Below are 25,433 nucleotides of genomic sequence, written 5' to 3' on the forward strand. Positions count from 1 at the left end.
GGTCCAAAATACACACAGTAAGCAAAGGCCAGCCACTGCAACATTTACAGGTTAGTTCCCTCTCAACCACCACATATCCCCACCCAAATCAGTCCCTAGCTGACTGTCAGATGCTATTAACATTTAACCACGCAAATACAAAGCAAATGGTTATGAGTGAAACTGCAAATCTTGCAAAAAGCGTGAGATTTCATGAAGTTGATGGAAGTGATGCCGTGGAAATGGAGCAGCAGCTGACCACAGAGGAAGAGAACTTCTGTAAGAGAAATGACCAAGAACTTCCAGAGAGAACTGTTTGACTATCAAAGGATTCATAGTGAGCCTTGGGAGTGAAACCCCAAATACTTCTGCAAAAACTGATCCTCTTGCTGCAAAGAGCCAATACTTTGTTCATTCTAATGCATGCATGATTGCAACCATAATCTAAATACAGGCATACCTTGGAGATATTTCAGGTTCGGTTCCAAGTCACCACAGTAAATCAAATATTGCAGTAAGTCGAGTCACACGAATTTTTTGGTTTCCCAGTGCCTGTAAAAGTTATGTTTACACTATACTGTAGTCTAGTAAGTGTTCAATAGCATTATGTCTAAAAAAACCTTTTTAACTTAAAAATCTTTATTGCTAAAAAATGCTAACCATCATCTGAGCTTTCAGCAAGTCATAACCTTTTTGCTGGTGGAAGGTCTGAAATATTTTGAGGGTTATCAAACGGTGACACAGAGACTCGAATTAAGCACATGCCGTTGGTGCCAACAGACTCGCTCTAGACAGGGTTGCCACAAACCTTCAATTTGTTAAAACAAAACATCTTGTGAAGGGCAATAAAAAGAGATGTGTCTCTACTGTTAATTACCCGTTCAAACTAATTTATCTTCTTCATTTTTAGTTTCTTTTCCCATGTAAAGTCCCAATACAGCAATATACCTCTCTGAACTTCTGGTCCTCTTTTTAGACGGATTCACCTCAGTGGCCTTCCAGCGGACAGGATGTGGTAAGAACAGGGCCGCCAGGCGCCCGCCTCCCCATCTCGCCAAAACCGAAAACACTCACTCGCAAGGGAGGAAGTCCCAAAGTGGCAGGGCGCACGCAAGGGCCCCAGAAGGTAATTGCCCGGGACCGCCCCGTCAGCTGCGGCCCTACCCTTCGCAGGAAGTACCCTGGCACATCAGAGAAAACCTCCGCCCGGCGGGCCAAGTGCCCCATCACACTTCTCAACACGCGCGAGGTTACTCTGGCCAACCCTTCTGTTGTACAAAGGGAAAACTGAGGCCCGATGAGGGGCAGGGACTTGCTCCTCCACGTCCACTCGGTGGCAGAGCTGGCACTGGGAAGAATGCAGGTAACAAAAGTGAACACTTGGTAAACACGCTCCACGTGCTGAGCCCGGGACAGCCGGTGCCCACTTCAGCTGCTGGGCGCCTAGTATGTCACTGGCGCAAGGAGAAACCCGAGGCGGGAAAGCCGAGCCCCGCGGGCGCCCCCAGACCATGCCTTCCTTCCCCACTACTCTCGGCCCCCATGCTGGGGTGGGGCCTATGTCGGGGTCCGGCACGCTCTGTGCTGATCCCGCCGGCTCGGCCCGCGCCCCTCGCCCCAAAGTTAGGTTTGGGTCCCCCACCCCACCAACTAGGACGGCCAGGGTCAGAGCCAGTCCGCAACCCGCCGGGGCCCCACCGCCCCCGCCCCGCCGACTCCTCTCCCTCCCCTCCCCCTGGGAGGGAGGAGGAGACTCCGCGGCCCTCCCTCGGCCCTCCCGGCGGCGGCCGCAGCAAGCCCCGTGCCCGCTCCGCCCATCCGCGGCGGGTCGGACGTCCGGAGCCCGCGGGTCCCCGGCCGAGGTGAGCGGGGCCGCCAATGCAGGAGACCGAAAGCCACTGCGTCCCGGGAACTCCCTCCAGGCCGCGGGAGGGAAGGGGTTAAGTTGGGGCGCGTTGGAGTAGAGGAGAGAAGCTGGGGCTCTCGCATCCGCAGCAACCCCCAGACTCGGAGCAGAACTTCCTAGCCCCCTCCCCGGGTTCCCGCACCTCCTGGGGCCCGGGCCTCGGGAGTGAAGGGGCTGCGGGAGTTGGGGGTAAGGCAGGGCCGCCCTCGGAATGCACTGGGCCGGGGCCGGACGGGAGGGGGGCGCCAGCGGGCGGGGGCGGAATTTGGAACTCTCCCGGGGGACCCAACGTGGTCACCATGGCGAGTGCGGGATGGACGGGCGGCGCGGTCCAATCGGAGCGCGGCGCCACTGCCCCAGGCCTGCGGCGGCTGCCAATAAGGAACCGCGTGGTGGGGGGGGCGGGACCGCGTCTCGAGGGGCCGGGAGACCCTCCTCCCTTAGCCCGCCGCTCGGGTGAGCTGGGAGGCTGGGGAGGGGGCAAGGAAGAGAGGTCTAAGGCGGCTCGCGGTCGTGGGAGGGCAGAAGGGGAATTTCTGGAAGGAGTAGGGGCAGGTGGAACGACGGCTCAGTGCTAGGAGAAGGGAGTGGGGCCTCGGTTGACCCACCGTTCTGATTGTACGAACGACTGGTGTCCGGCAAGCCCGTTCCCCATCCGGGGCTTCACTTTTTCTGTCTTAAGTGTCGGTTATGTAGGGCTGTTGTGGAGCTTGGATTAGTTCGTATTGGCGCAGATTTTTCCCACTTGTTGGACAAAGCTTTTAGGTATCTTGTTAGTGCCTCTCCCCATCCTACAAGTAAGGAAACAGCCTCAGAGAGGGCACGGACTTGCAGATAGCACACAGCATAACAGAGGCAGAGATGAGACTCGTGGGAAGTCTGCTGTACAAGAGTGAATAGTTCAAGGAGTTGCTCAGAGGCCCGGGGCAGGGGTCCGCCCCCATGAAAGGCTCCCATCCTCTGCCATCTATGTTTGGCCACTTGGCCTGATGACTGAGGACCCCACTGTGTAGGTGGTCCCAGGGGCATCTTGCTCCTCAGGTGATCACGACCCAAGAGGGGAGGCATCCCGTCCCAGCATTCTAGCACCCCACCCCCAGCCCTACTTTGCTGCTGGTCCTCTATGTGGATGTGGACCAGTAGCTGTACCTCTGGGTCTCAGTTGGCCCATTTATAAAGAAGGGAGTTCTGATCGGTGATTTAGGATATCTGTGGCTCCTCGATATGAGATGGGGGTACCTGGGAACAGGCCAGGGGTGGCCACCCCCTCGGGCTCCGTTTCAACCTGCAGGCTCCCTCCCTCCTTCTCAGTCCTCTCCTGGAGGTCCAGTGACTGGAGCGTGGGCAGCAGGTCAGAGGGACAGGCGCCCACAGTTTGTGGGCTGACCAGCCTTGGACCCTGCACTTATCCAATCAGGCCGTCCTTTGTGGTTTCCTGCCGGGCTCTGCTCCCTGCCCACAGCCAGGCCTGTGGCCACACGCCAGCCCTAGAGCCCCACCTGAAAGGTTCTGGGAAAACATAGAGGGTTTCTGAGCTAGAGGGAAGAGTAGGGCCACCAGGCGCACCGGCCCCAATCCCCTAAACTGAGCCCCATCTAGGCCTCAGCATTGCTTACTCTCCTCACTAGATGTGAGTCATCTAAACATGCTAAGGGCGAAACACAAAGTTGTCCCCCTGTGAGTCAGGCTTCCTCAGATAAGATGCCTGATCCTTGACCTGGCCATGAGATGACCTCTCACTGTGACCTTGGCCTCAGACAGACTCTGACACCTAGCTGGCTCAGAGCCTGGCCACAAAGTGACTCCTGATCCTTAGGATGGCTCAACCCTCCCAGGTTATAGGCAACCCTTAACTGTTCATTTTCCATCCATCAACCTGGGAAGCATTTATGCAGCATCTGGGCCCTGAGCTGACAGCCAGCGAGACCAAGATGCCCTTGTGGACTTCACAGTGTGGCAATTGCTGAAGAACAGGGAGGTGCCAGTGCTTTGGGAGCACTAACATACTCTGTGTACAAGGTCAGGGAAGGCTACCCAGAGGAGACGTATCCCAAAGTAGGTCTTAAAGGATGCATAGGCGTTTGCTGCTGGAGAAAGAAAGGAGAAACAAACATTCCAAACAGGTCCACAAGCAGCAGGAACCACTGGTCACTTTGTGTAGACAGGGCTGGTGAGGGCCTAGCCTGAGGCAAATATCAGATCAAAACATTATGTTTTCTGTCCTATGAGTGGCCAGCCGCTGCCTGGAGCAGTGAGGATGGCTGCAGGGATGGGGTTCAGGGGCTCTGAGTCCCACGTGGCCCCGCTGCCCAGCTCGGGGGATGTGAAGTCATGGTTCAGCCTTCTGCTCTCCACCCCACCAGTCAACTTGGAGTAAATCTTGTATGCAGGGCCTGTCCCTAGTGGCTCTGGGTGGCGCAAATGTCCTACCTGGGTTGGGGGAAGCCTGGACTGCAAGAAGAGAGAGGGCAGCTGGCCAGGTCTGGCTGCGGAAGGTTATGGGGCTCTGCTCCCGGGCAGAGAGTGAGGCTGGGGGGGCCAAGGTGTTTCCTGGAGGTGGTAGAACTGCGCTTGAAGCGTGGGTGGGTTTAGAGGCTGAGGGGGTTTAGAGGCTGTGGGTTTAGAGGCTGAGGGCATCCCAAGTGGGGGAACAGCCTGGGCACAAACCCTGAGGATTCAAGCAGGAATAGACCCGTCTGGCTGGTGGGAGGCAAGAGAGGGGAGGGTGGGTGGGAAAGGCTCTCTGGGCCTGTGGAGGCTGGTCCCTCCTCCACCTAATCCTTGGGAGGTGGTGACACCCTGCAGAAATCAGGAGGCCACCCCACACATATCTGCACAACCCTGGGAAGAAGGAGCTGAGCCTGGTGGGGTAGGGCAGCTGGAGCCTGTCTCTACAACCGCAAGCTGAACCTCTGTGTGGCATCAGCTCTCGGTGAGCGTGTACGTTACCAGGGCTTGGGCTGTGTGTGTGTGTGTGTGTGTGTGTGTGTGTGTGTGTGTGTGTCCGTCCATGTCCCCAAGGCTGTGTTATGTGAGTGGGTTGGGGGTAGGGGTGAGGGGAGGCGTTGCTGGGCAGAGTCTAGCTGCCCTTGAGTGTGTGTGCAGGGTTCCTGGTGTGCTGGGGAGTAGGCTTCTCCAGAAAACCGACCTTGGGCTCCCACCCCTGTGCCTTTACATGTGCGCGCACACACACCCTTCAGGGGACCCTGGGCCTGCAGGAGGGAAGGTGGGAGGGCTGTTCAGAGCCCCTCTGTCCCCACTGCTCCCCGCCACCAGCCCCCGGGAGGGGCCGGGCCAGGCTCCTGGGGAGGGGAACAGGAGCTGAGTCTGGAGCCCACCCCTGCCTTTAGTGTGGGCGCCTGGAAGCCATTAGGGGCCGGGGTGGCGCCTGCCCTGCCCCTGCGCGACAGGCTTGGGATTCCTGGAAGGACTGGGCCACCCCTCCCTGCCAAGCCCCGTGCCAGGCCTGGCAGCTCCCAGAGTGTCAGAGAGAATGTGGCAGTGCCCCCCCCGCCCCTGCCACCCTCTCAGTTTAGGGGCTACAGGACGGGCCCAGCAGACAGGGGCCCGGCCCCGAGCACCCCCTCCTCACCACCCCCCATCCCCCATTCCCAGCACAGCTCTGGTGGGGCTGCCTGGGCTGCCTGCCGGGCTGGCACTCGGGTTTCCTGCCTCCTTCCCCTACCCCGTAGGCTCTCACATTGTTTTTCTTTTCCAAGAGCTTCTCCATGTGGAGCTGGGCCAGGAAAATGGGGCGAGGAGGAGTGTGCGTGTCCGTGTATGTGTTCGTGTGTATGTGCTTGTCTTAGGGGTGAATATGTATCTTTGCATGTCCCTGTGTATCCATCTTTGTGGGCATGTATATGTCTTCAGGGGTGTCTGTAACTCTATCTACAAGGGAGCGTCTCTCTGTGCATACATACAGTTGTGTGTGCATACGGGGCCATTTCTGAGTGTGTGTGTGTCTGCCCGTGTCTCTGTGTCTATATTTACATGTATGGGATTGCTTGTGTGTCTGCAGATGTGTGTCTGGGTGTGCACATGTCTGTGAATGCACGTGGAATCTAGGCCAGCCACCTCATTGCACAGTTAGAGAGAGTGAGTCACAGTGGGCACTCAGCCTTCCAGGGATCCCGTGGGGAGTCAGGGGTGTACAGGGACCTGGAACCTAGGTCTGTATGGCTGTGTCTGTGTACATAACTTTGTGCAGTTGTTACTGGGGTTGATACATGCATGTTTGTGTGTCTGGAACTATGGGTGGTGACAAGGCATCACCAGTTACTCATATGTCCCAAACTTGGATGATGAAAATGCAAATTCCCAGCCCCACACCTACTGAACATGATTCTCTGGGGGGTGAGGCCCAGGAACTGCATTTTAAGCAAGTGTCCAGGTGAATCTGAAAGACTCCTTGATCTAGAAGCGCTGGCCTCCCTCACCTCTCACCCCAGTTCTACAGGCGGAGAAACTGAGGCCCAGTACATGGGGCAGTGGTTTACATGAGGTTGGTGACAGAGCTGGGCCCAGAACTGGTGCCTGGTGAAGGCAGACAGTAAACAAACAGCAAATGCACTAGAGAAATGTAGTAGGATCACTGATCAATGCTGAGGAACTATGACACTGATGGTCATGAATTGAAACTGACACTGGTCCACACAGTGGTGTAAAACCTGCGATGCCTGGTTATACGGGTGAGGGCAGGAGCAGGCAGAGCGGTGGAGGCGACCAGGGTTGGCGTTGCCTGAGAGACAAGAACAGGTGAGACAGCTGGGGCACTCAGGGCATTTGTGAGGACGAGGTTGCGACCGTGGCACGTAGCAAGGAGAGAAGGGACAGGGTGGGCAGAGGGGACAGTGAACAGGCGGGGCGATCGGTAGGCTGTAGCTCCTTTGGAGACTGAAGAATTTTTGGTGTTGGATCCCTAGAGGGAGTGAGCTTGGAACTGACTCTTGAGAGAGGTCACAGCTATTGGTAATGACAAAGGTTGTGGCCACTGGCATGATCAGGTTTGTGTTTTAATTTTTTTAATATAAATTTATTTATTTATTTTTGGCTGCGTTGGGTCTTCGTTGCTGCACAGGCTTCTCATTGCAGACTGCTTCCCATTGCAGTCTCTTGTCGCGGAGCACGGGCTCTAGGTGCGCAGGCTTCAGTAGTTGCGGCACGTGGGCTCAGTAGTTGTGGCTCACGGGCTCTAGAGCAGAGGTTCAGTAGTTGTGGCGCATGGGCTTAGTTGCTCCGCGGCATGTGGGATCTTCCCGGACCAGGGCTCGAACCCGTGTCCCCTGCATTGGCAGCGGATTCTTAACCAGTGCGCCACCAGAGAAGTCCCAGGTTTGTGTTTTTAAAAACTCACTCTGGCTGCTGCTCTTGAGAATGGATTTGAAGGAGGCAAAAGGGGACAGGGGGATGGGGCTTGGAGGGCGGTGGCTGCAGTCTCCCAGGTGGGAGATGATGGTGGTGGCCTTGACAGGTTAGTGGCTGAGGAGGAAGAAGGTGGATAGATCCACGTGATGTGTGGCAGACAGACTGACATGACTTGGAGGTGGGGAGAAAGCAGATTCCAGGATGTTCCCACAGCGTGAAGGAGTAAGAAAATGCTCTTCTCCCAGAGGGGACATCCAGAAGGAGGATCCAGTAGTGGGGAGAGTGGAGACGGTGAATCCCATCCGACCAAGCTGAGTCTGAGTTGTCTGAGGGACATGCTGGTGGTTTGGGCGATTCTGGAAGGCAGCCTGGGGTGGAGAGAGAGATTCAGGGTTATTGAGGACATGGCGAGATGGCTCAGGCAGGGGCAGCCAGAGAGGAGAAGGGGGCAAGGACTGGATGACACCAGCACTCCAGGGAAGGTGATGGGGAACAGCTGGAGAAGAGGAGGAAAACCCGGAGAACACCCTGGGAGAGAGCGATGCAAGAAGGGAGGGAGGGAAGGTGCCCAGAGCTAGAGAGGGCACACCTGGGAGGGCTAGGATGTGCCCAGTGGGTAGGGCAGGGGAGCCAGAAGCCAGCCTGGCAAGGCCTGATGAGAGAGAGAGAGGGAGGTGGACAGGGTGGAGACAGCAAGTGTGGACCCCTCTGGATGGGCCTTGAAAGGGAGGAGACAGAGAAGTGAGGTGAGAGTGCCAGGAGAGACTTTAGCAGGTGGGGAAGGCCCCCTGGAGAGGCATCACTGGCAGGGGTGGGAGAAGCTGGATGTGGGAGGACTTTGACCCAAGGAGGGAGAGCCCCGCTGTCCTCTTAGGGGCAGAGAGGAGGGGGCCGTGGGGCTTGGGGCAGGACAGGGAGGGAGTGCCAGCCTGACAGCTTCTCTTTTCACTGCAAACTCTGACATTAGATCACCTGCCAAGAGTGAGGGGCTTAGAGGCCAGAGGAGGGTGAAGAGGTGACACAGAGCGTTGGCCAGACAGTGTTGGGACACTGTTCCGGATTGCTGAGAGCCCCACCAGCAGTGCCCTGGTGGGTCCCTGAAGAAAGGAAGAGATGGCAATCAGGGCAGGGCCTTAGGGGCCGGGGTGAGGATCTGTGGGACAGGCCCAGCTGAATGGGGAAAGAAGTACGAGATGCCCCGAGGGGCTGCTCCTGGGGGTCAGCACAGAGCCACGTGGAGGGAGAGTGTGGCAGGCTGGGGATAGAGAGGGGCATGTGTCTCACTTATTTTAAAGGGGACGTGGCCCGTGAACAGCAGAGCTCAGCGGCAGGCATGGGGGGCACCTCACCACACCGCACCGCCACCATCTAGACACCGGCTTATTTCTGTCGTCCCACCAGTGCGTGCAGGTGTTCACCAGACCTGCCCCAGTGTTTGCATTTGGACTTCTGGGTGCTGTATCTGGATTAACTCCAGGGCTTAACTTTGCTGAGCCTCCCTTTCCTCTTCAGTAAATGTCTATAATTTCCCCCAAGTCTGTTGAGAGGATAGTTCACATAGCCATGGTGCCTGGGCCTCCATAAATGTCACTGTCATTGTCATCAGTGCTGGGACAAAGACCAGGAGGCAGCCCCTGCCCTCAGCAAACTCACAGCCTGGGGTCAGGATGGGGAGCACACAGGGACACAGATAAGTGGTACAGTGAGATTGGCTAGTGGAGACATGGGCTGGGGCTGACCACCTGGCCTGAGGGCGTCCGGGAAAACTTCTTGAAGAAGGTGATATCTCAGATAAGTTTTAAGGATGAGAAGCGTTAGCCCAGTGCAGGAAGAGGCTGGGAGGGGACTCCTGGCGGCAGGGCCAGCATGGAAGCATGCAGCATTCCGGGTGGAGAGAGAATAGTATAAGCCATTCGCTGTGTGAGATGGGACCTGAAGGTCAGGGACAGCAGATCAAGGTTTCAGATCAGCTGCAGCTGCTGCAGGGTGAAGGGACTCAAGGGCGGAGTCTGGAGGCCAGTGAGGAAGCGGTTGCAGGCCCTTGCTCACCATTCCAGCCTCACTGGGGCTTCTGGAGGTGACCATTTTCACTCCTCCCACCTTTGCCCATGCTGTTCCCTCTGCCGGTTACTCCCTTCCCATGGCTGAGCTTAAGGATATGGACGGATGGTAGACACCTCCTAATAATGGTTGTGTTCTCCCACAGGTTGGAGGAGGCATCCCCCGCCCCGTGGCCGGGAGAGCAGCGGGTAGCAGTGGCCATCATGCACAGTGGTATCGCGTACGCCGCGCGCGCCCCGCGCCGCCTCTGAGTCTGGGAGTTCCAGCCCAGGGCTGAGAGCCTGCCCGCCCCCGCGGCCACACCATGAGCCACGGGCCGAGCCCCCGGCTGGCCGAGTCCCCGCAGCTGTCCAAAGGCAGCCTCCTGACCATCTTGGGCAGCCCGTCGCCCGAGCGCATGGGGCCGGCCGACTCGCTGCCGCCCACGCCGCCGAGCGGCACGCCCTCGCCCGGTCCGCCTCCTGCTCTGCCGCTGCCGCCGGCGCCCGCGCTGCTGGCCGACGGGGACTGGGAGAGCCGTGAGGAGCTGCGGCTGCGGGAGTTGGAGGAGGCGCGCGCGAGGGCGGCGCAGATGGAGAAGACCATGCGCTGGTGGTCGGACTGCACGGCCAACTGGCGCGAGAAATGGAGCAAGGTGCGCGCCGAGCGCAACCGCGCGCGCGAGGAGGTGCGCCAGCTGCGCCAGCGTCTCGACGCGCTCACCAAGGAGCTGGCGGGCGCGCGGCGCGAGCGCCAGGAGGCGCAGGGCGAGTGCGAGGCGCGGGGCCGCGAACTGGCGCGGCTGCGGGGCGCCCGGGGGGTCATGGACAGGACGCCTGACGGTCCCGAGACCGAGCCAGAGAGGGAGCAGGAGCCAGTGCGCGACGTCGGGTCGGAGAGACCCACGGGCAGCCAGGTGCGCGGCGGGGGGGCGGGGCTGCCCCAAGTGCGCGGCGGGGGGGCGGGGCTGCTGGGCGGGGCCTTCGCGCTGGATTTTAGAAGTGGGAGGGGCTGATTGACTCGGGCAGAAGAGGTGGCCGCCTGGCTTAGAAAGAGGGGTAGTAAGGGCCGGGCCCGCAGGGAGGTTTCACTCCTTCAGGGGGTCAGGCTCTGCACTGCAGGGCCCCAGGTTACCTCCCTTCCAGAGACCGCCCGCAGGGCAGAGAGTCCCTGGTTCTCGTGGTCCCTCCACTCCCACACCTGAGTAGTCAACAGAACCAAGAAATCATCCTCTTTGAGCAGGAGCAGGTTCTAAGCACTTACCTGGAAGACATCCATTAGTAGCAGAGCTGAATCCATTCATTCGTTCGATTTGAATTTAGGGGAAGGGGGAGACATTTATAAGAGGTGTCAATCAAAGCTGAGGGGTGGGGGGTTATCCGGGCAGTGGGAGCACAGAGGAGGTCCCAGATCCAGGCTTTGAGGAGGGGGCTGCACAGAAGCTTTTCTGGAAGCAGTCCATTTAAGCTGAGACTAGGAGGATGCGGAGGAATTGGCTGTGAAAAGTGCAGGAATGCATTCCAGGTGATGGAAATTCTGTGCAAAAACCTAGAGGCCGAGAGTGCCTGGTGAGTTTGGGAAATGGCATCCACGGTTCGATGGGCACCTCCACGGGGCGCTAGGCTATGCACGAGCATTGTCTGCTTAATTCTCAGAGCAGCCCCAGGAAGTATTTCCTTTACCAACGAGAACACTGAGGCGTTGAGAAGTTAAGTACCAATGGCTCCCAGCTGGTGACTAGAGTCACTGGGAGTTGCCCCCAAGTGAACTCCAGAGCCCATGGTGATAGTAATCAGTACATCTGGAATATTAATGGTGTGTGTGGAGGGCAGCCTCCCCTGAACTAGCAGGCCTGTCACCAGAAGGCCATCTAGGGATAGAGTCCAGCCTCAGGTTGCTCCCAGCTCCGTCCCCAGGCAGGCCAGCTCCTCTAGCTAAGATTCTTGGTTGCCCCCTTTCCTCTTCTGCCTGTGGGCTAGAGTGGGCACTGCTGCCTCCTGGTGGCTGAAGCCCCTCTCTCCCAGGCCTGCATGGTGTTTGCAGTTGGGGTTCATTGCTTTTCTTCGGGGCAGGGAATGAGAGCCCCTGTATACCAGCCAGCCTCACGGCACTATTCCTGTTCTCTCCTTCTTCTGGTTATGAGTCACAGTCGACGGGGTGGCAGGTACCAGCGGTGGGAGCTCTGGAGTTGCAGTCTGAGTTTGCTCTCCAGCCCAGCCCTGTCCTCTGTGACCCACAGCAAGTCCCTTCTTCCCTCCTTGTTTCCTCATTTGTGAATTGGAGCTTTGGACCAGGTGGCATCAGAGGCCCCCACCCAGACAGTCTGAGATACAAGAGGAGTAGAATCTCACTCCTCAGGGGGGCCTCAGGGCCACTGTCCCAGTCTAGATAGGGAAACCAAGGGCCAGTCAGGGAAGGGGCTGGCCCAGACTCATCTGGAAAGGCTGTGCGAAAAGCCAGGCTGTAACAGAGGCCACGGGCGTCTTGGGTCTGTAGTCAGAGGCAGGCCAGGGGGCAGACAAGGGCAGAGGGGAAGGGGAGCCTGGCAGGGAGGAAGAGGCCTCAGAGTTGAGTTAATAATCCCTCGCTGCTTCCTATCTGGGAGCTGGTTCTGCTCGCAGAGGCCACCCACCTTCCTATGCATCTTTTGCCGCTTCACTTATCGTGTTGCAGGTGTTTGCACCTGAAAAACGGGATCTTCGAGTGGGAATTCCTTTTGAGGGAATCTAGTCTTTATTCATTGTAGGAATCCCTGCTTCTACATACCTTCACACCAGTGTCCCACCAAATGTTTGCATACTTCCACAGACAGGGAGCTTACCACCTATTCTGGGGACTCTTCCAGGATTCAGGGAACCTTAGTGGCTGACTCTGTGTGCACTTTTAGGCAGTGCAGGGAGAGGGTGTGTCCCTCCCTCTCCAGGGGTGGAGAAGCAGGCAGCAGAAGAGGAAACTGGGATCCAGAAGCACTGTGTGACTTGCCCAAGGTTACCCACCAAGCTGATGGCAGACCCTGGGCCTAGGAGAGGCCACGATGAAGGCCAAGGGGGTGAGGACTCAGCGACCACTGACCCCGCCTGCACCTTGGACCCCGCAGGAGCTGGAGCTGGTGGAGGGCCTGCTGAAGAGCAGACCTGAGGAGCCCGAGGGCTGCTGGGAGGCACGCAGCATAGGGGCCGGGGCCTCACGGGGCAGCTCGGGCCGCCAGGAGCGTAGCCGACTGCCCTGGGAGGACACCGCCACCATCGAGGAGGATGCCTCCAAGTTGACTGCCCTGCGGCTACGGCTGGATGAGTCCCAGAAGGTGCTGCTCAAGGAGCGAGAGTAAGTCCCGGGAGGCAGGCAGGGGCCGGGGGCCGGGCCAGGCCACTCCAGGGCGTCCTCAGAATCACAGAGTGAAAATCCGTGTCTCAGAAGGTGAGATTCACTGAAGCGGAATGGTACTGTTTCAGTCTTGGGACTTTAGAACAGTGGTGCTCTGCCCAAGGACACAGTGTGAGGGTTTTTTTTATTATTATTATCATTAATTCAAATAATACGTGTTGGGCATCGGGGTCAGGCTCTGCTCAGCAGTGAGGATACAGCCATCAGTAAGACCAGAAGTCCCTGCCTTCATGGGGGGAGAGTGCCGTGGGCAAAAATAAAAGCAGGGAAGAAGGGATAGGGAGATTGGGGGGTTGCAGCTGGGAATTTGGCTTTGGACGTGTTGAGTTTGAGATGGCACGGAGGCAGTTGGGGACATGAATGAATCTGGAGTTTGTGAGACGGGTCTGGGCTGGAGGTAAAAACGCAAGAGTCATTGGCAAGTAGATGATACTGAAAGCCGTGAGCTGGGGTGAGAGTGGATAGGGAGGTGGCCAGAGGATGGGGCCCTGAAGCTGACCAAGTTTAGAAGAGGGAAACAGCAAAGGAGACAGGAGAAGAGAGCCAGTGGGGGGCAGAGAAAGCAGGAGAAACTCTGTCACGGAGGAGGGAGTGATCAGCTAGTCAAGTAGGAAGAGGACTGAGCACTGACCAGTGGATTTAGGACGTGGAGGTCACCAGTTACCTTGATCGGGGCACAAGCCCGATTATGATGAATATTTTGTAACACCCTCTTTTCTGTCCAGAAACTAAACACAAAGACAGTTTAACTTAACTACACACAGAAGTCTTTTAAAAATCAACATAATGCCCTTGTGAAGATAGAGGCAGAGATAAGGGTGATGCTTCTGTAAGCCGAGGAACACCAGAAATTGTCAGCAAACCACCAGAAGCCAGGGGAGAGGCGTAGAACAGATTTCCCCTCACACCCCTCACGTGGAACCAACCCTGCCAACACCTTGGTCTTAGATTGGAGCCTCCAGAACTATGAGACAATACCTTTCTTTTAAAGCAAAACAAACAAAAATCAACCTATTGTACAAACTGAAATGTAAAGAAATACTAGACTTTCAGAACGGGAGACCAGCACGGGGTGGGGTTGGTCGTAAAGCACTGTGTGCTGGGGCCAGATACCACGCTTGTTACCCACAGCGCCTCCTTCATGTTCAGGACAGAGTGCAGGGTGGGGGTCACGAGAACACATGGGACTGCCACCCAGTGCTGATGACAAGACGGGACCCGTCCTTCAGAGAGTCACTGGACAGTGTTTCCCAGCTTTTCCAACTGCAAAGCTGTGTGTTCAAACCCAGCCTACATAAAACAGATAGGAAGAAATGGGGGGCTCATTTGGCACATGAGCCCAGGGCCCAGTGCCCTGGAGGCCCGGTCACTCCACACTGGGAGCTGGGCACCTGTAGCTGTGCAGAGGGTGGAGCTCCAGAAGAAATGCAAACCCAGGGTGCCTGCCGCAGAGTGGGGCGCCAGGGCCTTGAATGCAGAGGCAAGCACTTTGGACATGGGATTGACAGGTGCAGACTACATAGGAGGACTCAGCGGAGGGCCCCAGTGGACTCACCCCCATTTATCCCTCCCTCTCCCCTCCCCAGGGATAAAATGGCACTGAGCAGGAACATTGAGAAGCTGGAGGGGGAGCTCAGCCAGTGGAAGATCAAGCATGAGGAGCTGAGCAAGACCAAGCAGGAGATGCTCAAACAAGTGAGTCCTGGAGACCACAGGGGCTTCCTGGAGGAAGCAGTGCTGCGCTGCTGAATTTCAGCAGAGGGAATGGAAGAAAGAAGGGCATTCATTCATTCACTGTCAAGCACCAGCCATGTGCCATGCAGTGTTCTGAGTACTGGGGCAGGCAATGTCCTTACCTTTAGGAGCTCACCTTGGGGGGGCCGTGGTGAGGGAGACCAACAGTAAGCAGGTAGATAAATTCAGGAGCTGTGAAAGAGTCAAAACACAATCAGGGAAATGAGGTGGTGGGTCATTGAAAGAAAGGCTTCTCCAAGAGGGTGACATTTGAGGCAAGAGCTAAAGTGATTAGAAGAAGCCACCCTTGAGAGGAGATAGGGGCAAAGTTCCTGGCAGAAGGTACAGCAAATGCAAAGGTCCTGAGGCCAGAACAAGCCTAGTGTGTTCAGGAAATAGAGGCCAGTGTGGCTGGAGGATAGTAACTGAGAGATGAGATTGCAAGGGGAGCTAGATCCCATAGGCCTTGTAGACCAAGATGAAGGGGAGGAGTCTGGACGTTCGCTGGGCACACAGTGGGAGCAAAATCTCGCTGGAGCCTCACAGCAGTCAAGACATCTGGGTCCTGATGTCCCCATCTTACAAATGAGGAAACTGAAGCTCCAGCTGGCAGAGAGGGGATTCCACCACTGCATTCTGGGGACTCAGGGCAGCCAGGGGTCAGGCTGGGCTTCCCTTACTGCTTCCTGTGCAGGCCCTGATGGCCACCAGGGGGCGCAGCCACCCACGGAAAGCTGGGCTGGATCCCTACTTTTCCAGAAGGCGTGAGGTTCACAGACCTCAGAGCCTGAAACTGTCCTGGATAACCTGTCTTTAAGTAGAATCTCTTTAAGGAATCTCCTAAAATAGAGCTTCCCAGACGTCACCCTCATCCTCCTGAGTCAGCATCTTTGGGGGTTGGGTCCAAGAATCTGTCTTTTTAATCTTTTCAAATTGTGTAATCTTTTGAAGAAAAGTGAGTAAGACAACCGTGCAGATTTACAGATACATAATTATAAAGATTCTCATTTGTATCAGGCTCTCTTCCCTCAACATTCCATATTTAAGGCTCATCCACGCCGTTGCAAAGAGCATTCATCTGGCAGTTTTCCCTGCTATACAACAGTGAATCTGCACTATTTTAAAAGCACCCCAGGTGCTTCTCATGTGACCAACCCCACACCCACAGGCAGACCCGGATTCAGATCCACTGGGTGCGTTCAGCCAGTGTTCACTGCCCTGGGCCCAGGCCATACAGGGATACGAAGGCGGGCAGACAGACACGCTGTCTGTCCTCCCAAGCTCACATTCTCGGGGGGACGGGCGTGTGTGTGGAGAAGTACCCCTTCTAGGCAGGGAGGACAGGAGAGGCCTCCCTGAGGAGGGAGCATTTAGGCCAAGACCTGAGAATGAGAAAAGTCAGCCCTTCAAGATACCTCTGAACGGGGGCACCAGGCAGAGGGAACCACACGTGTGAAGCCTGCAGTGGACAGGAACTTGTGTATTTGAGGACTAGGGAGGAGGCCGAGGTGCCCAGAGCACAGAGAGCTCAAGGGAGAGAGGTGGGAGATGCGGTTGAGGGGAGACAGGTAGGGGTCCAATCGTGCAGGGCTTTATGGGACCATAGGGAGGGGTCAGTTTTTATCTTTTTTTAAAAATTTTTATTATTTATTTATTTATTTTGGCTGCCTTGGGTCTTCGTTGCTGCGCACGGGCTTTCTCTAGTTGTGGTGAGTGGGGGCTACTCTTCGTTGCGGTACGCGGGCTTCTCATTGCAGTGGTTTCACTTGTTGCAGAGCGCGGTCTCTAGGTGCACGGGCTTCAGTAGTTGTGGCTGGTGGGCTCTAGAGCGCAGGCTCAGTAGTTGTGGCACGTGGGTTCAGTAGTTGCGGCATGTGGGATCTTCCCGGACCAGGGCTCAAACCGATGTCCCCTGCATTGGCAAGCAGATTCTTAACCACTGCGCCACCAGGGAAATCCGTCAGTTTTTATCTTAAGGAACCTGGGAATGGAGATATGATTGGGTTTATCTTTTTTATTTTTATTTATTTTTTGGCCACGCCGCATAGCTTGCAGGATCTTAGTTCCCCAACTGGGGATTGAATCGGAGCCCCCTGCAGTGGAAGCGCCGAGTCCTAACCGCTGGACCGCTAGGGAATTCTCCTGGGTTTATCTTTTTTTTTTTTTTTTTTTTTTTTTTTTGCGGTACGCGGGCCTCTCACTGTTGTGACCTCTCCCGTTGTGGAGCACAGGCTCCGGACGTGCAGGCTCAGCGGCCATGGCTCACGGGCCCAGCCGCTCAGCGGCATGTGGGATCTTCCCGGACTGGGGCACAAACGTGCGTCCCCTGCATCGTCAGGCGGACTCTCAACGACTGCGCCACCAGGGAAGCCCGGTTTATCTTTTTTCAAAGCTCCTCCTGGGCTGTTGTGGTGGAAAATGGGTTGACTGGGGAGATGAGGGGCAAGAGTGGACACTGGGAGGCTAGATGGTAATGAGGTAAGAGGTGAGAGATGTCAGAAGAGGCAGAAGTGGTCAAATTTGGGGTCTGTTCTAGTTACCCGGTGGCCCATTTGGGCACCACCTCAGGCTCCTTGCTGAGCCCTTATGACCAGTGCCCACCCACCAGGGCTGGTGGTCCTCACCTCACCAGGCTGTGCTGTGTCATGCAGCTCAGCATCCTGAAGGAGGCCCACCAGGACGAGCTGGGCCGCATGTCCGAAGACCTGGAGGACGAGCTGGGTGCACGCTCCAGCATGGACAGGAAGATGGCGGAGCTGAGGGGCGAGGTGAGGCCGCTGGGAGCGCCTGGAGCTCGGGGGACCAGGGGCCCTGCCACCATCAGTCATTCACGAAGAAGAGGGCAGGAACCAGGCCTGTACACTAAGGGGGAACCAGCCACACCCCGAGGGTGCTCCAGTCTGCAGGGGGTGGGCCTCTCTCCCACACAGAGACTAGAAGCGCCCTCATATCCTGCACACCGTGAAATAAGCCCGGGTTAATTATAGCCGCTGCAGCTGGACCTGCTTCCTGGAGCCAAAAAAACGGCTGCAGGAGGAGGTGGTGTGGGGGGAGCCTCCAGCTCTGGCCTTCCGCACCCCCTCCCTGTGGACCCCTCCCCCTGTCCTGCCCTGTTGCAGATGGAGCGGCTGCAGGCGGAGAACGCAGCCGAGTGGGGTCGCCGTGAGCGGCTGGAGACAGAGAAGCTGGGCCTAGAGCGTGAGAACAAGAAGCTGCGGGCACAGGTCGGGGACCTGGAGGAGGCGCTGGCCCGGCGGCGGCGGCAGACAGCCAGCGCGCTGGACTGCGACCTGCGGGCCAGCCAGGCCGCGCTCTTCGAGAAGAACAAGGTGGGGCAGTGGGTGGCGCGGCCAGGGCTGGGGCAGAGGGCCTCCTGGGTGTCCAGCTCCAACCCACAGGGGGCCAGGGACCGTTGAAGTAACAACTACGGACAGAGGTTGTAGTCACCACAGCCGCGGCTCCTGCCGGGCGCCTGCTGTGGGCCATGCTAAGTGATATCATAGTAGCTGCATTTATGGGGCACCACTGTGGGCCAGGCCCTGTGCCGGTGCTTTTTGTCCATGATATCACTTAATCCTCTCAACAGCCCTTTTATTAACCCAACAAATGTTTACTGAGCACCATGTGTAAGCCTTGTTCTAGGTGCTGGGGACACAGCAGTGAACGGACAGGAGGGACGTGGCCTCCCCTCGTGGAGCTGGTGGCTCAGGGCGATGCAGGTGTTTTTCACTCCCTTACACACTCACGCTGGTCACACAGCTCCGTGGCTGGGCAGGAAGAGGGAAGAGGGAATACCAGGGGACCTGGCTTAGGCCCAGGTCATGGGGAGACTTCCCTGAGGCAGTGACGTTTGAGCCCAGCTCTCAAGCGAAAGCAGGTGTTGACTGGTAGTGAACTGATTCCGGGAGAGGATTCGGAAATACTGTGAATGAACGTCCCATGGCGACAGGGACATGGAACTTTGGAGGAGCAGGGTGGCCGGTGTGCCTGGAGGGCGGTGGGCAAGAAGGACGTGGTAGGTGAGGCAGGAGCTCAGGGCCACCTTTGAAGAGTAAGAGGTAGGTGCAAGCAGGTTGTGGTTCTCGGCGCTCACTGGCTGCTGTGTGGAAGGCGGATAGGAAGGCAAGCCGGTGGGGAGTCTGTCGCCGTTTCCCAGGGCAGCGGGAGATGATGGTAGGCCAGGACCAGGCTCAGGTTGGTGGAGATGGAACAAAGAGGATGGATTCAAGAGACCTTTAGGTAGTTCCTGTCCCCGTTTCATGGATGCGAAAACTGAGGCTCAGAGAAATCACAGAGCTCAGGGGTGGGCAGCTCCTCTCCTGGCTGCTCATCCCCTTCCCAGCCACTCTGGCTTCTGATCTCTTTTCTTCCGACACCCACTCCCCATCTTAGCTCATCTCCAGACCCAGGGCTTTAATGCCATTTACACACCAAAGAATCCCGACTTCACCCCTCCCCAGAAAACATGACTCAGCTCAAGTAGGCTGCTGGACACCTCCATGTCATGTCCCGCAGGCGCCCCAGAGTTACATGTCCAGAGTGGAGCCACCAGTTCCACCCACCTCTTCCCTCATTGCCCCGCATGCCTTCTCACCTCACTAGACGGCACCTGTAGCCTCCAGCTGCTCAGCCAGCTCTAGTACTGGTATTTTAGACAGCAGGTGGAGAGATTCCGGGCAAGAGAGACACCGGCACCCCTAGAACTGCCTGACCTCATGGAACTCCCTCGCACGAGCCCTCCCCCAATCTCTGCTCCCCTGCAGGAGCTGGCAGACCTGAAGCATGTGCACAGCAAGCTGAAGAAGCAATTCCAGGAGAAGGTGGCGGAGCTGGCACACGCCAACCGGCGGGTGGAACAGCACGAGGCAGAGGTGAAGAAGCTGCGGCTGCGGGTGGAGGAGCTCAAGAAGGAGCTGGCCCAGGCTGAGGACGAGGTGAGCGCCTGCTGGGGCCCAAAGCACAGCCTGCAGACCTCAGCTGGGGGAGGTGGGAGTGGGGCTGCAGGGCCTTCCCATGTCGGTCCGTGCTGGGTCCCCTGGCACAAGCCTGACTCTCAAGAGGGACCCAGGATAGAGCAGGTGGGTGGGTGACAGATGGTGTGTGGGTAGGAGGATGGGAAGAAAAATGGACAGACAAGGTGGATAAGTGGTTGAATAGATTAATGGATGGATGAGTGGGTGGATATGGAGTTGGTTAAATAGAAGGACAGAAGGATAACTCCATGGATGGATGAACAGATGGATGAGGAAATAGGTGGGCAGATGGATGGGAGAGGGAGAGAGGATAGATGGATGAGATGTAACAGCAGATGTCTGATGGGTGATTGGTTGGATGGATGGATATATGGAAAGATGGATAACTGAGTGGATAGTGGAAAGATGGACAGACAGCTGACTGGGTCAGTGGGTGGAAGAATGAATGAAGAGGGAAAGAAGGACAGAAGGATGGAAGGACACAAGGGTAGGGTGAATGGGTGTCTGAAGAGATTAACGAACGGTGAGTGGTGGGTACCTCCATGAGCAGAAGGATATTTCCGTGGATGAATGATCAGATGGACAGGTTCATAGGGTAGGTAGGTTGATGGGTGGGTCAGTAGCTTGGGGCGTTAGAGGATGGGTAGGTTTGGAAGGGAGGGGCCACAGGAAAGAAGAGAAGTGAAAGGGATGTTTCCCTGGAGGAGGTAGGCCTCAAAGGAGCGACAGGAATTGCTCTTGGGGAAGGTCATTCCCACAGAGGAACAGCAGGAGTGGCTGGTCCCAAGCAGATGGAGGGGCAGAGGCTGGCGCAGCCCTGGGTGACTCCCACACTCTTGGCCCTGCTCACCCCCCAGTTGGACGAGGCCCACAACCAGGCGCGTAAGCTGCAGCGGTCACTGGACGAGCAGACGGAGCAAAGCGAGAACCTGCAAGTGCAGCTGGAGCACGTGCAGTCCAGGTGGGCCCAGCGTGCAGCCCCTCCGGGGGAGGACTCCTGGCTGGGGCTCAGAAACAGGGCAGAAGCGCTTCCAGCCGAGGGAAGCCAAGGGTCAGGGGTCAGGGTTGGAGCCCTGAGTGGGGCTAGTGGGGAAGACAGAGAAGGAAGCGATCTGGACGTCCTGGGGCCAGAATCCTGTCCCCTCCAGGCAGGAAGGGCCAGGGCCAGGAAACCGGGGAAGGGAGTGCAGGAAGTAAGACCAGCTGGGAGCCTTGGAATTGTGTCGTGTGTCCAGAGGATAGGAGGGGCGGCCAAAGAGGTCAGGCCCAACGTGGGGCAGCAGGGAGGGACGGTGGGTCTGGGGAGTCTTTGATAAGAAGAATGAGCAGGCTGGGGTGATCCTGAAGGACTGGAGGGCAGGGAACCACGGAGGAGCCCCGGCCTTGATGGTAGCCCCGACCTCCTCATCTGTAGACAGGACCCATCAGCCTCAGTGAGGGAGGACCAGAAGGTCTGGGGGACCCACCCAGCACACTCTGCATCCCTCTGCTGCCTCCCTCTCCATCACAACACCCTGTGAATGGTTCTCTCCCCCGACTCCCCTCAGAGACATGAGATGACAGATAATATCTAGTCCAAGCCCCTCCCCATTTCAGAAGCCCCCACCTGAGACTGAGTCTTCCTGTGCCACGCCTGGGGCAGGCCCGTACCTGCGTCCTCTTATTTCATGGAATAGACAGAGCCCAGGCTCTGCAGCAGGCTGCCTGGGTGGTTGGGAATTCTGGCTCTGCACTTAGTAGCCGTGTCATTTGGGGCCACTTACTTGACCTCTCTTGGTCAGTTTGCTCATCTGTAAAATGGGGCTGATAACAGTTTTTATTACCTCTTGGTTGTGGGAATTAAATGAGCTGATCTATGCTTATAAAAGTACCTGGCACATAATAGATGCTAAATATTAGTGGAGCTTTTGTATTTGGGTCAGATATTGTGCTATAAGAATCATGCTCCTATGAGAGAAGGAAAGGGAGAGATTTTTTTTCCTAGGGGGCTGGCAGACGAGGAAACTAAGGCACGAGAGGGTAAGTCCTTCCACAGCTACACAGCTAGTGGGTGGTCAGGCCAGATCACCGCCCCCCGCCATCTGCCGCCTGAGCCCTCATTTGCAGAACATGTACTGTGTGTGCTGAGTTTCTGTGGCTTAGAGTACAAGCTGTGGGAGGCAGACCTGTCAGCTGTGTGACCTGGCCAGCCGAGCCTCAGTTTCCCCAGCTGCCTGGGATGCTGCCTGTAAAGTGTTGTTCAGGGGCCCAGGCATGAGCCCAAGTCAGGCTCAGTGTCTGGCCAGCTGTGCCCCGCCCCCCCACCCCGCCCCCCCAACCCCGGCCCCACCCAGCACACACCCCTCCAAAGGCCGCCTAGCCTCAGGGCTCTCCCGCAGTCTTGGCCACGTTCTGGGGAGCCATAAACTCCCAGAGTGGGCAGGCAGGCTCTGCCCAGCCTCTCAAGTGCTTCCATCGGGGAGGGCGGGGCTGCCCGGGACCGCTGCCTCATTTTATTTCCCAACTTTTCGTGCTTTAATGTTCCGGGGACAGCTCACTAAATCACAGTGCAGTAATGGAGGCCCCCGCCTGTGCCCCTCCCTGCCGTGTTAATAATTCATGCCTTCCAGTAAGATGCAGCCTGGGCGGCTACTCCGCTGGGGTTGGGGGGCAGGGGAGCCAAGGGAAAGGGGGGATGGGCATTTCCGCCACCAGCTCCTCTTAGAGGGAAGTTTGCCTGGTAAATTTTGGCTTTAGGAATTTTACTGTGGGGAAGAACTAGGGTGGAGCGCTTTCTCACTGACATTGAGAATGTGGGGGACTCAGAACCCACACCCCCAAACTCTCTCCCTGTGGGCTCTGGAGCCTGGCTTGGGTTTGAATCCCAGCAGCATGACCTTGAGCCTGCGGCTTCGCCTCTCTGAGCCCCTGGCCCACTCCATAGCCAGCCATCCAGCTCAGAGCCCAGCACCTCTCACTGCTGTCTGTGGGACTTCGGGCACATTACTCAACTGCTTTGTGCCTCAGTTTCCTTGTCTGTAAAATGGGGGTGACAGAAGCACCTCCCTCATTTCAGGGGCTTCCGGGAGGATGAAGTGAGGTGAGGTAATGTTTGTAGAAGGCCCAGTCTGGTGCCTGGCAGCAGGGAAGCGCTAGGGGCGGCTTAGCTGCTGTAGCACCAGCTGATCAGGCTCATCCCCGACCCGCCCGTCACCCCACCCCGCAGGCTCCGAAGGCAGCAGCAGAACGCCCCCCTCTTTGGAAAGATCCGCAGCGCTCGCTTTGGGGCCGAGGAGGCGGGGGACGGAGCCAGCGACCTGGACGAGGATGAGGACCTGCAGATCCAGGTGGCCTAGAGCTCCCAGGGCTGGGCAGGACTGGCCAGCAGCCCGGGCCCCCGGGTGCCCAGGCTGACCCGCCACTTGAACTGATGCAGCTACCTGTGCTTGCTCTGGGAGCAGACCACGGTCCCTGCCACAGATGACTTCCTTCTCTCCCACAGTGGGCATCAGTGGTCCCACCTTACCTACACTCTGTGAAAGGGAAGCCATGGCCTATGTTTTATATATATATATATATTATATATATATGTGTGTGTGTGTGTGTATATATATATATATATATATATATATGCCTGGGGTCCTTGGGCCCATTTGGTTTTATAGACACAGGACCACTCTGAGGCCCACTCTAGGTGCCGCCCCCCCACGACCTTCTTGCAGGGGGAGCGGGTGTCAAAGGAGGGCTGTTGGGGCCTCCACCCAGGCTGCCTCTCTGGGCCCTAGGGGTTGGGCGGGGGCTGTGGCTGTTCATAGTACAATGTGATAAACCCAGTCTTTTGTAATAAATGGAGTTCAGGTTCTCGGGCTGGAGTCCTGAGAGTGTGGCAGATGTGGGCACGCAGTGTGGGGGACAGACAGGATCAGCCTACCCCTGGCACCGAACCTGAGCTCAGGAATATTGATATTAAGTCACTTGAGTGACTTAATAAATGAATGAACGTGAGAAAGAATGAATGAATGAACACTGGAACTGCTGAATGGTCTGGAATCCAGCTACTTTGAGGGGAAGGAAAAGGGATGGCACATGTCAAATCTGGAGGAGACTTCAGTTCTGGCACCGGATGAATTCAAATCTCTGCTCTGCCTCTTACTGGCTGTGCAACCTTGGGGAAGTTAATTGCCCTCTCTGAGCCTCGGTTTCTCCATCTATAAATTAGATGTCTGATAGAGCCATCAGGAGAATTCGGTGAGTTCATCTGGAGCTCAGTAAAGGTTAGTTATAATTGAAATACTTGAAGGTATGCCCTGGAGAGGGGGGCTTTGCCAGCTGGGTTCTGCCGTAAGGGATGAAGTTCAGACAACTGACTGGTGGGTGTTTACCCAGAGGTAGGTATGAACACAACAAATAATCCTTTTATCATTCCCCTAGTCCTGCTCTAGGTAGTGAAATTATAGGTAATCTTATTTTTGATACTTAATTTCTAAACCTTCTATAACCAGCCAATTTATGTTAAATCTAGTGGAAAATGTTATTAAAAACACAGTAGCATATATTTTTGAATCTTCACAAGTTGAGGTGGCATTTGAGACACCTGCCCTTGATGGGAGTTTTACATGAATTCTTGGCACCAGGGCCTGCTTTCTGCAGGAGGAGGCCCTCTCAGAACTGTTCTAGCATGCGGGCCGTGGCCAGTTTCCTGTGTTCAGAGGTGAGTACGGAGAGGATGGGCTTGGATCAGGGGCCTGGCACCAAAGAGGAGTTAAATTCAATTGATAGAAAAAAAAAATTCAATTGATAGAAGGGCTCCCTGCCCCGGAGTGGGCAGCTGCACTAAAGGACTTCTCTCTTGTTGTGGCCCAGTCTGAGGGACCCCTGGGGCCATGGTGCTGGGACCCAGTGGATGCCACAAGCCCTGGGGGCTGAGAGGAGGGGAGAGACAGGCCCATGAGCCCAGCAGGGGGTAATAAATATGGGCACCGAACATGTCATGTCCCCTGTTGCCAAACCTAAGCTAACCATGCTGGAGAGGTGGGGTTTGCTGTCATGGCAAAGAGACCCATGTCCCTTCCTGTGCCCTGAGCGGGAGAGGAGGGAGTGGGCAAGACCCAGCCACCAGGATCCACACCGCCACCCACCCCCGTGGGCCTTTCCTCACAAGCCAGGGCCAGCAGAAAAGGGAAAAGGCGCTGGGGGAAGAGGACCATTTCCTGCCGGGGGGCGGGGGGGGGGGGTTCTTTCTGTTTTCTCTCCCGAACAGGAAGCAGGCCCTAGAAGAGGCTGAAAGTGCTGCCCTTTGACCCCCAGGAGCCAGGATCCAGGCACTCACTGACAGCAGCCCTGAGAGCCGCCCCTGGGCCCCCAGGCGGACCTGCCATTCCCAGACACAGAGCAGAGCGTCCGGCACAGCAGGCTCTCCCAGACTCCCTGGCACCTCCAGCGAGATAGTGTGGGGCAGGGGCCCCATTATAGCCCCTGTCTGTGGGCGGGGCCGCTCCTGAGAACATCAGAGAGGAGAGGGTCTGGCCTTCCGCCTCCAGTGTACAAGGGAGACCAGAAGCCTTGGGAGGGAAGCACAGCCGCAGGCAAAGGGCTGGAAGATTCCCTGGGCCTGGAATTCTCGCTGCCTCCCTGCTCACAGCCCTTCCTTCCCGGTGGTCGTGAGAGCTACATCTGCCAACAGGAGCATCAGCTTTGGCTCCCGGGATGCTTTAAAAGCTGTATTTAATGCATTGCTAATGTTAATAATGGGAGGTTTTCTCATAAAAAATGTGGGTGTCCCCCTCTTGAGAAATCAGCACCTCAGACCACGCTGGGCTCACACTCCTGCGTGGCTGCAGCTGCAGGGCTGAGAGGCAGGTGCTCTCCGGAAGGGGGCACAGCCACCCGGTGAGCCACAGTCCCCACCGCTCCCTGCAGCCTTACCTGCACCCTCCTCGTCTCTATTACCGCCTGGCCCCCGAGGCATGTGAGTGCCCTTCCTCTGGCCTAGTCCAGTCTTTCTTTGAACAGGTGAGGAAATTGAATGGCTGACAGGGGCGGCACTGGCCAAAGTCAGTGTGAAGTATAGC

General features: G+C 56.8%; 1 protein-coding gene across 4 annotated transcripts; it reads left to right on the forward strand.

The window, feature by feature from the left end:
• Positions 1-1,768: 1,768 nt before the first annotated feature.
• Positions 1,769-23,225, forward strand: CCDC102A (coiled-coil domain containing 102A). Of its 4 annotated transcripts, none has more exons than XM_027119797.1 (10): positions 1,769-1,841; positions 9,459-10,208; positions 12,390-12,616; positions 14,263-14,371; positions 17,062-17,178; positions 17,530-17,739; positions 19,174-19,344; positions 20,241-20,344; positions 22,589-22,709; positions 22,799-22,951. In XM_027119797.1, exons 2-10 carry the CDS (start codon positions 9,618-9,620, stop codon positions 22,844-22,846), a joined length of 1,698 nt encoding a protein of 565 aa, XP_026975598.1. In that variant the 5' UTR covers positions 1,769-1,841; positions 9,459-9,617; the 3' UTR covers positions 22,847-22,951. The 4 variants fall into 4 exon arrangements, with proteins under 4 accessions (XP_026975598.1, XP_026975602.1, XP_026975600.1 ...); XM_027119801.1 differs by having other exon boundaries at positions 9,459-9,947; XM_027119798.1 differs by lacking the exon at positions 1,769-1,841 and adding an exon at positions 1,889-2,074.
• The last annotated feature ends 2,208 nt before the right edge of the window (positions 23,226-25,433 follow it).

Source organism: Aethalodelphis obliquidens, unplaced genomic scaffold, assembly GCF_003676395.1.
Source record: "Aethalodelphis obliquidens isolate GAN/ISIS:26980383/991018 unplaced genomic scaffold, ASM367639v1 scaffold20, whole genome shotgun sequence".
NCBI classification, from domain to species: Eukaryota; Metazoa; Chordata; class Mammalia; order Artiodactyla; family Delphinidae; genus Aethalodelphis; species Aethalodelphis obliquidens.